This window comes from Melopsittacus undulatus, chromosome 3, assembly GCF_012275295.1.
Source record: "Melopsittacus undulatus isolate bMelUnd1 chromosome 3, bMelUnd1.mat.Z, whole genome shotgun sequence".
NCBI lineage: Eukaryota > Metazoa > Chordata > Aves > Psittaciformes > Psittaculidae > Melopsittacus > Melopsittacus undulatus.
This window is the reverse complement of record NC_047529.1, coordinates 97,970,982-97,985,898: the sequence shown is the minus strand read 5'-3', so window position 1 is coordinate 97,985,898 and position 14,917 is coordinate 97,970,982. Positions and strand designations below refer to the sequence as shown.

At 38.3% G+C, this 14,917-nt stretch overlaps 1 protein-coding gene across 1 annotated transcript in view; it reads right to left on the bottom strand.

Moving 5' to 3' along the window:
* Positions 1 to 1,258: 1,258 nt before the first annotated feature.
* The window catches only part of BIRC6 (baculoviral IAP repeat containing 6), a 169,147-nt gene continuing 155,488 nt past the window's right edge, over positions 1,259 to 14,917 (bottom strand). Inside the window, exons 67-74 of the mRNA XM_034060268.1 lie at positions 14,704 to 14,849; positions 13,788 to 13,898; positions 12,351 to 12,568; positions 11,577 to 11,738; positions 9,956 to 10,033; positions 5,640 to 5,828; positions 4,392 to 4,526; positions 1,259 to 3,354 (exon numbers count right to left, since the gene is read on the bottom strand). Of these exons, the coding sequence (XP_033916159.1) occupies positions 3,178 to 3,354; positions 4,392 to 4,526; positions 5,640 to 5,828; positions 9,956 to 10,033; positions 11,577 to 11,738; positions 12,351 to 12,568; positions 13,788 to 13,898; positions 14,704 to 14,849 (1,216 nt within the window). The 3' untranslated portion in view covers positions 1,259 to 3,177. The remainder of the gene's footprint in view (positions 3,355 to 4,391; positions 4,527 to 5,639; positions 5,829 to 9,955; positions 10,034 to 11,576; positions 11,739 to 12,350; positions 12,569 to 13,787; positions 13,899 to 14,703; positions 14,850 to 14,917) is intronic.

Here is a 14,917-nt window from a genome sequence, read left to right as displayed (position 1 = left end):
GAGTTCAAGCTCTACTGCTGCTCAATAGCTCATCATCCAACCACAGAACCAGTGCCAGCTCCACACCATATCTCCCTAGAAGCTGTTGGCAGACCAGTGCCTTACCTGTGTTGGCATGATTTTACGTACTTCAAAGAAGGCTCCTTGACAGGCCAACAGATGTGCAGAATCTCTACCTTGAACTTAGGTCAAAGATTTAGAGAACAAAAATAGTAACAAAAACCCAACCAAAGCCACCAAACAGGCTGCTATTGACCCAGTCAGCCTGTAGTCCCACCTACTTTACTCTGCTAGCACCTAAACATCTCATCTGGACTGAAACTGGGCAGCTTTTTACAGGGTTCTTGTTTCAAAATTATTATTTTTTCTAGATTGTAATTTTTTTTCTGTGTAGCAGTGATAGGATTACAGAGAAGCATTAATTCATACATTTATGCACATCTTTTACCCAAAGGCAATTCCAGAGGAAGCCACTAAACCTTGCAGGGGCATCATTCATGTCTGTATACAAGAGTACTGTGTCTGCAGCTGCAAAAGAGACCCATTGTTTATGCATAGCAAGCAGTGTAACAAGTGATTTGCTCTCAGGGAGTACAAGGTTTCACAGATTGCTGAGCTGTGCCCTCTTCATTAGCACTGTAGATAGACTCAGTCAGAAAAGCTTATTACTAGCCATTACTAGCATAAAGGAATGACTATTGCCAACTTAGGTGGCATGCTTTTCCTTTGGTGGAGTGGCTACAGCAGTTCCAATGGTGCATAACATCCCCCCTCCCCCACTGTACAGCAGTTTGAGGCCAAAGGTAGGCCCAAAACCACAGGCTAAAATTCCAGAATGATCTAATGAGCAGGTTGCTGTGTCTTGCTTTTTGAAAATAAGTTGTCGATTTTTAAAACATGTTCTACAAAAGCAGCAGAACAGTTAAACCACAGGACTTTAACGTCATGGTTAGAAACCATCTACCTATACAGGTTTCAGTTTGATAAAATAGTAAAGGATACGGGGAACTGGTTAAAGAAAATACTGAGTTGTCTACACACCTCATAGGATTTACTGTGATTTTACTGCAAAGTAACATAGCTACCTTGTGTGTTACATCTAAAAACCTGAAAAAGGTGCATTTCCTATCTCTTGCCAAGTTCATGATTTACTTCCTAGGCTGTAACATAGTTGTAAGTTATTAAGGATTGAATCTCTGCATTCACTTGGTGCAACACAATTTCAGCTCAGGTTAGCAAAAAAATGATAATTGCTACGTGGATACAAATTAGAGTTTAATATCCCATGCAGTTGTTTACATCTGCTTAATTAAGCAGCAGTGACTTCACATCAGCATTGCTAGATACCATAAATACACGCTAGAGAAAAAGGTACAATCATGTTAGCCACCCTTTTAATGTCAAATCAAAGCAAGTCAAGTACTTTCTATTTCAATGGTTTTTTTAATGATAAAAAAGTCTTCATGTTTAAGGAGAATCTTCAGGTCTGATACATTTGGGTTCGGTACAAGTGCCAGGACTTTATAAAAAGGCTGTGCTCCTTTAGGCAGACAGCTTAATCACTAAATGAAGAGCTTTAATGGAAACCACTAACAAATATAGTTGGAAGTTGGTGGGTAATTTTGCTTTTGGAGCCTTTACAATAATATCGCAGTCATTTTGTACAGTAATAGGAGGTAAGTAAATACCCATTTAGAAAAATGCAGTGTTGTATTAACACTGATAAAGTTCTAACACTGCCTGTGTGGCACAAACTGTTTCCTGTATTCACCAGCAGCTCTGGCACAGAGCTGCTTGTCTTGCATTCGGATTAAGAATTCCCTAAAATAAGGCAGACATGCCTAAACCGGGATTTTGAGAGGTACATACAATCTAGACAGGCCTTGCATTAACACAACGTATCAGTGTAACAGAAAAATAGTACTTTGGTCAGCACTATCAAAGTCTGTTAACCACCAGCATAAGAACACAACCTCAGTTGGTGTCATTTTTAATGATTAGAAATAATACATTGTAAAACAAAAAGTGAAAAAATTCCATCGTGACTCTCATAAACAAAGAACAATTAGAAAACAAAAAAGGTTCGGTTTTGCCTGATTTATAGTATTTATAATACAACAGATCATTAGTCTGAGGTAATACCAAGTGATAACTTTTTAGTCTTTTCAGGACTGCTCAAAAATTAAGAACAGTGAGAGTAATGCATGTCATGTTAAAAGCGAGACTTGATTATTAAATCAAGCAAATCCCTTTCCCTTTCTAATTAGGGATCTGTGGTTGCAAATATAAAACTGGACAGAAGTCTACACAGTGGGAACTACAGAATGTTCTCCTTTGTGGCACATCCTTAGCCCCTGTCATCATTTAAAGAGTACAGTTGATTATCTAAAAATCAGACATTTCAACAGAGAAAAGACGTCTCAGAATAGCCCTTAAGAAATTTAGAATACTGATAGTTTGCATAAAATAGCCAAATAAAAGATGAATTCAAGTCCAAATTTTGGCATGAGGTAAAACCATGTGCATTTATTTTGTCTGCATTTTAGAATTAGTAAGCATAAAGTTAAATATGTCGACTGTAATGAATTCAGTCATACAAGTGCAAGTCTTCAGCTAGAACGTATTTTATGGCAGTTTATTTAAAAAATGTACCAGTAAATCATAAAAGAGGGATCATGTCCATTTAACATTTATTGAAGTATACAGGAGGTTTTCTTTAGAATCAAATATGAGCATGAATATATGGCCAAACGTAAAATCTATCAAATTCAGTGAAAATTGTCTGACTTTAAATAGTAGCTGTAAGAATGACCAATATATATTCTTTGTTACAACTGCCCTCACTCTACAAGTAAAAAAAAAAAATAAACATTCAGTAAACATTCTTTCCTAAGGTAGTTTCCCTTATATAGCAGTGATTTATCCATTTCTTGTATACATAACTTTTTAAACATACCAATCAGTGGTTCTCACAATTGAAAAATAAAAGCACAAAAAAGTTTACACTCTTGTACAGGTAAATAAAAGATCATCTTGAATTAAACTGTATATCCTTAAGGGCATAGTATAGTTTCAATTTCATTACCTATTACATAATTAGCTTCTTACATACAAATATTGACATATTTGGCTTGTGCTTCAAAGCCTTTGTGTCTAGAAAGTCCATGTCAATACAACTCATAACTTGAAATCAGTGGGGATGTCTTTACTGCTGCTGGGTTTAACCTGTTCGTGCAACATCGTCTCTTCTGAGCTTGTGGCACCGCATTTTTCTGTGGAGTCATCGGCGTCTGGATCCAACCCTTCAGGACAGGGAAGCTTCAGAAGTTCTTCCCGCAACTGGGCTGTATGGCGCTGAATAAACAAAAAGCAGTCGGTGTGGAAGGTCATAGTTGAAACAACACTTTTCACAACATTGGACAACGTGAGCAAAACCAAAAAAGGAGTAAGTACAAGAGCTGTAAATGTACTGTTTCCAGAACTGCCTATGTTTTCCCCTGGTGTTTAAGGGCTGTTACTGTCCTTGTAGGGACAGAATAATCAGCAAGTGCTGCTAAGGACAAATTAACAGATCTGCAGCAGACAAGTGCATCAGTATAAATGCTACACTCCTTGTCTTGCAGTTGAGTCCTATCTGTGTTCTGTGCTCTCAGCAGAAACTGGCTTAGACTATGGAGGTCACAGAGACAAAATGGACCTTTCCAGGGAGTTCATGATGAGATCTGTTACAGAAACAGAGTTAGAGATATTTATATTCCGATCCTAGCAACCAATTGTAACCTCATTTTGAAGACCGAGAATTTTGAAAGCAAACAAGTCTGGCAATAGAAAAAAGAAGCCTTCAAAACCTTTTTATTTTCCTCCTCTGGAAGGAAAAATGAAAGGGAAACCAAAGTAATACAGGTGTGTTGTCTGTGTGACACAATATACTCAAATGCTAGTACTTGGCTAGGAAAAGAGAAAACATTTATAATGGTTATAACTGTTGGTAAAAACTAACACAGGGTAAAACTAAATGTAATGGACTACAGTTTAATAACTGCTTGTGTATTCAAAAAGCGTATTTGTTGTTGGCTGTAGTACAACTTCGTCATAAACCAACACCCACCCTTAGAGAGAACAAAATAAACTCTCTATATTTTACAGAAATATTCACAGAAAAATAGGCAGGACAGTGACCAAAGGAAAATCTAACTTGTAAAAAAAACTACTGAGAAAGCAGAGTGCAGAGACATGAGCTCTTGACAACAGGGAAACACAGGTGTGTTTCCGTGCTTTAGAGTAGCCAGAGTTTTCTGTTAGTTTTATTAGCAAAGTCAGCTGCTGAACAATTTTGTTGCCATTTGTCATCTTCGGATTAAAGAACATACAATTACAAAAATGAGTCTCACCTTCAGAGCTGCAGCATGATGGGACATAGTCCTGCCTACCCGTTTGTCGCTGCTGTACTGCTGTATGTCTGCTATCCACTCCTCACACTGTGCCATGATCTCCACTCTTTTCAAGTAAAAATGTTTGTGGATGACCTGCAAGAAAACATTCTGAATGAAGGAACAGTCTGCACTGTTTGTTAAGAACCATATACTTTAATGATACAAAATTTGCAAGACCCCTAATGAGTCTAACTGGATATAAGGGCGGAAAATAAATATCAGTGTGAGGATAATTCAGCATTGAGCCAGGCTGCAGATAAATTGTGAAATTCCTGTCCTTGGAGGTTTCCAAAACCCAACTGGAAGAAGCCCTGAGGAACCTCATCTGAATTCAGCTGATCCTGTTTTGAGGATCTTCCAGCTTGTATGAATCTATGACTTCTGTGCAGCCTGCCACTTCAGTGTTCAATGAATGTTATCTGCGTGGAGGGTAAATGACAGCCAGCAACAGTGTCACACCAGGTAAAAGAAAAAGTAGTAGCAAAATGTTAGATACATTCTTTAGTTCAGTGATGATCTTACTATGCAGGCATCATGTATGGATGTTTATATTTGCATATGTATTGTGTTTATGTTACACAGATACACTATTGAGGCTTTTACTGTTGCTCTCTCAGTCCTATTTTATTAAAGCAGCATAAGCAGGAAGTGTTTGCACCATGTCTAGCCCTGTCACTAACCACTTGCTGCCTGAACAGATAGCTTTGTATAGCACAGATGCTTTGTGGATCCTTCCATAAATATTGTGCAGGGTGGAATGTGTTTGAAAGTATTTTACCAATTTGCATTGTTTTGGTGTATCTGAAGTGATTCCAGATACTTGCTTCAAATTAATGTTTTTTTGAAAAATACTTCCTGTCAGCTGTGCAGATTAACACCAAGTGCCCATTTGTAGGGCTCTTCAACAGTTTTCATGTGAATTGTAAAAGGAACCACCTGACATTAAGAATGAGCCAAGATGTATGAACCATGTTTGATCAAACTGTGCACCAACCCCCCTTATGGATCATCTCCACTTTATGCACACTTCCCAGAAAGGAATATGTGAAGTCAGGTGCATCCTTATATTAATTTCCGTCTCCACTCAGTTGCCCCAGTGCATAAGAGGAGGCTAAAAGGGACACTTGGTGCATGATGTTTCCAAATATTTGCATTATTCTTAATGCTCCAACAAGATAAATATTTACTGCGTTTCACAAAACCTACCTCCTTAAAACATGGTGATGGGTTCCTGATTTGTTCAAGCATTGCCCACTTGACTGTTGCCTGTCGTATATTTCCATCATATTCTCTAGAGCTCTGGGTACCACTTGGAGTACCTCTGGATCGTTCATAACCTGGTTCATTAAAATATGGTTCTGCTACCAGTATTAGGGATTGGACAGACACTAACACCTGTTAAGAGAAGAAAATAAATATTAAAATTGTGCTACCCACTTGTTTTTACAAATATACATAGTTATGTTCACCCTGTGTGCAAACCCACTTCTGTGGCAAATTACTTTCATTTGTAATACAGGCTACGTGAAGTAGGGAACACCCATATTTTCAAACTGAAACCATTACTATACATAAAGTCCTATTACAGCATATTTAGCTCAAGTGATGAGAAAATGACAAATACAATTTAAAAAATAACAAAAATATAAGTAAATGCTTAGAGGAACACACGTCTAATTGCACCCTTCCTCGAACATTGAAAACCTGATGACAGGTAACACCCTAAGAATGGTGTTTCCAGCACCTGGCATATTTGGGTGCAAGACAACAAATTCAGTAGATTAAAAATGTCAGGGCAGCTGTTTCTGGAACTTACTCTCGTACCAGCTTAGAAACAATTTAAAGTTTGAATCTGTTCCCTCATGTAGCAGTCCAGTTGGTGAATTTGGATGTGGAAAACAACAGTCCTTTTTCTTGGAATGTATAGCTTACATCAGAGACACTGTGCCAGTGACAGTTCAAGACACTGGGGTTCTTTTAACCAGGTAGCTGTGTGGTGTCCTTAAGTGTGCTGCTCTCTCAGAGTTTCTCTTGTAGCAAAGCCAGCACAAAAGTGTTCCAGCTTCCCACCCTCTCTGCCATGTGTACTCACTCATAGTAATCTCAGTCCCACCATTAACTCACAGAAACACACCCTCATCCCTTTTGGTGCCATGACACTTTCAGTTTGTGCAGTCGCTGTGCTTTAAGTATAGGACAGAAGGGTAATCTAGGGCAGCCAAGTCTCTATCTTGATGGATAGGGCACATGGCTGTGCGGTGGGAAACATGGACTGGCATTCCCCAGTTGGGCTGAGAAGGAAAACTGATCAAGGTTTAATGTTTCTCCAGCTAGCTGCTGTTGAAGGTATTGTGTGCACCATCACACTGTTTCCCATGTCTGCCATGTGTTCAACTACAATCAGCCATGGCTATTTTTTGTTACACTTAAAAATTAAAATACAGCTAAATGCATTAAAATACACAGAATGTGCCTTGCAAATCAGGTTCCAGCAAGGAAACAGCCACTTACATTAATATTCTTCCTTTTTTAGTATTGTAAGTGTGCTCAGCCAAGGTAGAGTAACTCATGTCTAAGGCTTCAGGTACCAAAGGAGTTCTGCTGATCTGTGGCCTTTACACGGATCTGGAAGTAGCTGGGTTTTGCTTTTATAAATTTTATATGTCAGATATATATCTAGATATATAGCTATGGTAGAGAAATTTGACATTATACAGCATTGTACTTTCTTGGCCTTAATAACCAGTTATTACTTTGAACTGTAATTGTAATGAATGAGAAACTAAACTGATCTTCCCATTTCATCTGGGTTATAAAATTTAATTTCTGAAGTATTTTGGGTGGTCTGACAATAGTTTAATCTCTGAGGCAGAAAACACATGTAGTGCTTAATTCTATCCAAGCAATTTATTTAGTCCTGCAGCTGGTTTCCATTTAATAGCTACAGTGTTTTTCCCAGTATGGGGGGGGGTTTCCACCAACTTTACTATTTTCAAAATGAAACCCTAAAAAACTTTAAAATTTGAAACCTAAATGGTGCATGCGATTTCTTACAATCAAATCTATCATTCTAATCTTAGAAAAAGGAACTTAGTGAAAATAAGACTTCCTAATACTTGCACCTTTCTACATTGATTTTATAGTTATAGTCCAAAATTTCAGTTCATCTCTTAAGAAGTTCTGTCTTGAGAGAGTTACACCATGTAAGGAACCACAACTTAGATCTCCAGGATCATAAGTGTCCCTTGAAGGGAGAGGGAACATGAATATCTCCAAGGATGGAAATCCCACAATCTCTCTTAGACACTGTCACAGTGTTTGATCACATTTCTAGTGAAAGAGTATTTCCTAATATTTAATCCAAATTCCCCATGCCCCATCTTGTGCCTAGTGGCACTTTTTCAAGTGCTCTGCATAGAATCATAGAAGAGTTAGGGTTGGAAAGGACCTTAAGATCATCTAGTTCCAACCACCCTGCTACTGTCAGGGATACCTCACACTAAACCACATCACCCAAGGCTCTGTCCAACCTGGCCTTGAACCCTGCCAGGGATGCAGCATTCACAGCTTCTCTGGGCAACCCATTCCAGTGCTTCACCACCCTAACAGGAAAGAACTTCCTCCTTATATCCAATCTAAATTTCCTGTGTTTAAGTTTTAACCCGTTACCCCTTGTCCTATCACTACAATCCCTAATGAAGAGTCTCTCCCCAGCATCCTTATAGCCCCCCTTCAGATACTGGAAGGCTGCTAAGAGGTCTCCGCGCAGCCTTCTCCAGGTTGAACAACCCCAACTTCCTCAGCATATTTAAGAGATGTCTGCCTTTATCCTCTCTGTACCTTCCCCATTTAGGTACTGAAGACAGCAGTAAGATCTCTTTGCCATTGGTCCACAGCACTTTTCCACTCACCTATAATACACACCTCACCATCTTGGCTACAAAGGTAGTAAAAGAGACTGCACCAGAGGTCTTGCTGAAGTCAAAGCAAGCAACATTCACTGCTCTTCCTTTGAAAAAAGCCAGTCATGCTGCTGTAGAAGGGAAGCAGGTTAAGTGCTGTTTGCTGCCAGGAAATACACACGGCTGTTCTCAAGTCACTTCCTTGTCTTTCATGTACTTGAAAATAGCTTCCAGGATGATTTGCTCCATAATCTTCCGAAGGACCACAGCTGAGTGTGAGGTTTGACAGGTAGGATTTTTCCTCTTATTGTTCTGACCTTTCAAAGATAAGAGTTAATGGCTTTGCAGTGATATTGTCTGGCTCTCTCAGCATCTCTGGTTCATGAGACTTGGTTACATGAATACGTGGGTCTGATCAGCTTGAATACCATTTCCTCTGCTGTGGGTAGTTCCTCATTCTCACAGGCCTTCCGAGGAAGGGCTCAGGCACATGAGACGCAAACCTTACCCCTAAAATGAGAGGCAGAGATGAGCTCTGCCTTTTGGATGTCTTGTCAGTAGGTTCCCTGCCCCACTGAGCAGCAGGAAAGCCTAAGGAAGATGTGTTCTTGTGCTGCCAACATACTTACAAGAAGCCCTTCTTGTTCCTCTTTACACCCTTTGCCATTTTCAACACCAGCTGACCTTTGGTCTTCCTTATTTCTCTTCTGAATGAAAGTCTCTATTTCTCACAAGTAGCCCATCCCCTCCTTCCACTTTCTGTGTGCTTTCCTTCGGCAGTTTTACTTAGGCAGGAGTTCCTTGTTTACCGATGCTGGCCTTCTGCCACTCTTGCTTGACTTCTGCACCTTGGAGCAGACCATTCTTGAACTTCTAGGAGACTGATCAACCAGCTGTCCAAGGCCATTTCCTGAACAAGCTGAAACCTGTTATGCTGAAGCCCAGGACTTTAATTCCACTATGCAGAAACAGAAACTGTGCAGTCTTTTAGGATTTGGAACAGACAACGTACCTTGTACTATGTAATAATTACTCCAAGGAAGGAAAAAATTCATAGAGTGCCATAGTAAAGAAGCCACTGCAAGCTTTACTTATATTTAATGTTTGTGCTTATAGTCAGGGCATCTCTATGACATAAAGCTGAAAATTAGAAGGATCATATGTCCTAATAAATTCCGGTCTAATTTAACGGTAACTGTTATTGAACACAGTATACCTACACTTCAACTCTCCTCAGCTTTATTCCTCCTATTCCTCCATTCAACTTGCTTGCTTGTAGAGGAGTACATTTACAGTTTACACTAGGATACATCACTTTCTCATCTCTCACAACATGAAGCCTACTTTGTCCTCACCATAAAAAGCTTGTGATGTTCTAGGATGTGATGCCATCTGCCAGTCTGGTCTGTTGTGGGTTTTTTTTGGTTTAGGTTTTTTTTTTAGATTTTATTTTAATTAAAATACTTGAATCATCCACGGAGAGTCCAGGCAGTGCCTTCCTTATGCTTACTTGAGGAAGAGAATTCTGGTTTAAAAGAACTACAAGAAGAACCTTTAGGACTGATGGACCCCTGGCTACTCCTACATAACATCTACTGAAGAGAAAGAAGAAATGCTCACCTGCAAAAAACTTGATGTTTGGGGATTCCATTTCTCTTCCGGCCTCCCATGCCATGTGTTAAGTATACTTAAACACACCTACAAAGGTGACATCATTAATACCACAGATAAATATTACGATAAAATTATTCTGCTTGGGCAGAACAGAATGTTACCGTTATGTTTAAATTTTGTTTTTTATAAGCATTTGTAAAAGTGCATGCTAAAAGACAAATTTGTTTGTTATGAAACTAATTTGACATGAAAGCAGATAAAAATAATGTGGATAAGCAAGAACTCCATGTTAATAAATAAGCAAGGCAGAGTAGATTACTTTTCTTCATGGAAAGCATATGGATTTTAGTGGCTCCAAAAATAAATGAATCACCAGTACTATCTGATTCTTCACTTTCCTCTTTAAATACTGCTCTAACAGTTATTGTGCTTTTTAAAGACAATCATTCTGTGTAGCGTGTGAAAGGTGGTTTCTGTCACACAGACTATCAAGAAATTGAAAATATTTCTTAACTTTATGACTGATCTGGACTTTAGGGAAGTCTGTGGAGTTCCTGAGCCTTATCACAAAGTGCAATAATCAAAGGCAGGGAACACAAAAAGACAAAATAAACTACAGTATTTTAGAGGCAAGTATTTGCCAAGACTCAATGCTTAATGCTAGGCACAGAAAAAAATGAGATAAAGTCTTCAATATAAATTACATTCTGTGTCCATGTTAGGAGAAAACCCTGTGCCTAGTACTGGAAAGGGGTATTATAGTTTGTAAAACAGGGAGCACGGGGAACCCAGGAACAACAGCGGAATAAGGGAAAAATGTTAGCCTATGGATTAAATGTTTATACACAAAAAAGGCTGATAAAGTGCCAGAGTGCTGCAGCCAAAGCTATTTTGTGGCTCTATGCTTCAGTGAAGACCTACACGGAGCCATCTCTACTGCTCTGTAGACAATTTCATGTGTGCTGACTTTCAATGTAAATAGAAGTTACACCTCCCTGATATACACTCAACTTCTTAGCTGTTTAATGCCTTTAGTATGAGCCACAACATACCAAGGAGATGGAGAAAGGAAAGGAGGAAAGCTTGTCTGTTTTAACTCCTAATGTTGTTTCCAAAAGCTTTACTATTTTTCTAAGAAAATGATCATTAAGTCCCTACTTCAGAGTTATATTTTCTTTTTTAAAAGATACTGAGCTTAAGGGAAGGCTTTATCTTCCCTCAAGAAAAATCACTTTTGTGTGGAAAAAGAGACAAGGCAGTTGGCAAACACATTCAGCTGCAGCTGCTATGAAGCATACGTTGACCGTGGAAAGGTTATTTCAGCTAGCCAAATAAATTTCTGGTTAATTTAGCAAAGAAGGTGGAAAAGAACATTTTTTCTAGGTCAAAATTACACACTTTTTGGTCCAATCCAGCTCATAAAGGCTCTAAAAATTTCCTAAGACAATTCAAGAAAGGAGATCACTCCTGTTTGAAGTTGTTAAATCACTCCACATTTCAGTCTAAAGCCTAGCTTTTATCCAAACAGCTTCCTCCAGTGTGCTAGGAGCAGATGATATTTTTATTGCAAAAGGAAGAAAATTTCACTTCCCTGTCAGATCTATATCCAAGAACAAAGTTGACCTACCTTGCCATCATTGTAGAGGTTTGGATTAAATCTCACGCTGTGGCCTCCAGTTGTTTCCAGATTCACAAGTGGAGGAGAATTAGGATAGTCTTGTGGAAAATATACATCAAATTCAAAGCAACCGTTTGCATAAGGGGTGTCTGCAGGACCAGTAATAAGAACCTACAATTGTGAAAAAATACAACAGCTTTATAAAAGACCCCTTACATATTTGTCTCACAGTTGAGATTTTTAAAAGTTATATGAAACATGCTACTTACCAGAAAATACCATTAGAGATCATAATCATACACAGGCTGTCTGTTCATTTTGATATTCTGGCTAAGTGAAGCCCTCTGCAAACCAGTAGGAGCTAAAAATCTACCCTCTGCTGCATGCTATTAGTAGAATCTTAAGTCAAACTTCAGGTCCAGAGATATTCAGTGTATTTCTCCATACCTACTACTTCTATTTGACATAAATGCTTGTATGCAAAGAGACACTTAGACCATAATGGAGTAAGAAATTAAACTCTTTCCTTAAGAACAGCAGAGGAAAAATGAACCTTGTGATGTCTCACTGGCTACCAGGGCACTCCTGGATAGAGGGACTCTTGCTGCCCCTGCCAGATTCTTGAGAAATCAGGATCAGACTCTAAATCCTACTACTTATGTTAAAATTTGGGCAGCAAATAAAGCACACATGAAATACTTCTGATTTTTCCTTAAGATGTAAGGCACCTTCTTAAACATTTATATGCCAAGCTTAAGGAGGGAAGTAACTTTACTTCTTTACCTTCATTATGTCAAGCCGCTCCTCATCACAGCGAACAAAAACGCTGGATGAAGATGAGAGAGGCAGTGAGGTTGAAAGAGTCACAGCTTCTTGAGCAAGACGTCGAGCTCTGGCAGCACTGTTGGCGTCACTCGCGTTTTTTACCTGAGACATGTAGTGGTAATTTATTTTGAAGACCAATTTTCCGTCATCGTCTTCAGAAACCATTTCAAATGCATCTAGAAGAGAAGAAAATGTTAATGCCTCGGGGGAGCAGTGAGCAGCGAAGTTAATAATGGATTAGTCTTGGGTAAAGACTCTGAGTATTAAAATCAGAAAAGTTTAATTTGCAGTATAGTAGTATAAACTACTGCACCAAGAAAACTCAACTCTGTATTTTGTGAGTTAACAGTGATCACAAAATAAAGCATTAACAGTCTTGGGTCAAATTAATTTCTGCAGAAAATTTATGAGCTTTCATATGCAACTTATCAAATGTACAACATTTCAAACTTGGAAAGCTACCAACTATGGCAGGCCAGGAATATAATGATACTTATGGATACATAATCATACTAATAAAGGAATTGGTGTGAAGCAGCGTGCCTGCGGTATTTACTTCTGTGGTATTTGCAATGTTATTAAAGAATCATAAAATATTGGACTGAAGCTGGTTTTCTTGAATCACTTATTACACAAAATCTGCAGCATGGCTGGCAGGGTGAAAAGCTGCTGTTGCAAACTTCCCTACCCCCTGCTCTTGGGATGGATACACTCCACAAGCATTTGTGAGGAAAATCCCATGCAAATGCAACAGCAAAAAAATATGACTGCAAATCATATTTCTCCACAATTCAAAACGTATTCATAGAACATGTTTTTGCAGTAATTTTATAGCTCTTTTAGGATGAGATACTATTTGCTCTTTATGATTTTTTTTCTGATAATTTTTCCTTTATGGCTAAATTAAGCACTGAATCCCATCATACTTTCCAAATGCAAGGACTCAATGAAGGTTACTACAGTCTTATTTCAGAAAACTCATTATGATCTGAATTCTATTCCATTTAAAAAATAAAAGCTACAGTAGCAAACATACAGATTTATACATAGATAGGAACTTTAAAAAGCACTACTACCATATTACTTCAATATAATTTGAGGACTGAAGGACTCACAAATCATTACTGAAATGAAAACATGAACATCATCACAGAATTCATCTGGTTCCTTGAATTAATCTAGTGTGTGCTTAAAACATTTATTAGCTCAACGAGTGCATTAGTTGGTAACCTGAAAGCACAGACCTATATAATTTTCCACATGTATAAAGTATCAGTGGTCACATATGTGAAAAAGTTGGTAACTTTTAAAACTAATCAGTGGTTCCATCCAACAGATTACATATATCTTCAGCATCTGCTTTGTAAAACACAAATATCCCACTTCTCAACTCACCAAACTGGAGTTTTTTCATGACAGCCACATACTTTTCTTCAAGAGACCGTAAAACAGACAGAGGCTTGGGTTTCACAGCAGCCTTTTTGGAGTATTCAGCCATCTTTTTTTCTGTTACATAAAATGTGATGATTATTTGTAGTTAACCATGTTATTCTGAGACAAGTACAGCAAGCATGTGGGGAGTATTTAACTTGAAATGACATTTTATGGCTACATCATTTGCACACAAGTCTCAAATCTGGGGATCACTTACAAGGCACAAAAACTGGTTTTCTCATGGCTCTGTATTTCATTATCTGCACAGCTCCAAGTAAATTAAGGTAATAATTTCAGTTCAGAAATAATTCATGACTGCTGCTGCTATGAACAGTCTTTTATTGTTTCCTCTATGTTTAGTTTATTTAAAATTCAAAGCGTGACTTATGCTTGTGTGGATGGACGTTCACACAGGTATTCCTGATGCTCTGGCAAAATCAGGAGCTGATTACATGCGCCTTTTTAAAATCCACTGCCCTGATTAAGCTACTTAATCTTTAGTTTTCTTTACTAGACTATCAGATGGGTCCTTCGAACATCTGCAGGTTCAATCCACGATTTAGATTTTTTGTTCTGTGTTCATCTAGTTAAGGGCTAATCTAATTCATAAGATGTAGTTTTAACAGCAAGGCTTTACTATTAAAACTCACGTAGGTTGTCTCCTGCCAGAAAAAAACCTGTAAGTCATGAGATGGACTCTAACTTACTAGCATTATTCTGTCTCATGACACTACAAGGTTCCAGCCACCTTTGAAAATGCAATTGGGGCCAGGAGGGAAGTACTTTTTTCTTGCTTTTAAGCTAATTGTAAGTTATCTGTTACTGAATGTATTACAAACAACACTAAACAGTATTTAGAAAAGTATTTCTATTTTACCTTGGTTTGCTTGGCGCAAACTGGTGGTAGCAGCATAAACTATCTCCGCAGTCTTTTGGATGTCTGGTACCAAAAGTGTCAACCCCTCTGGCTCTTGATCAGAAGTATCTGGTTTTACTCCTGCTTTAGCTTTGTCTTTTTTAGACCTGTTTTGAACAAAGAAATGGGACGTAGCATGAAAGAAAGCTTTTTCAATGACTCATTAGTACTCAGC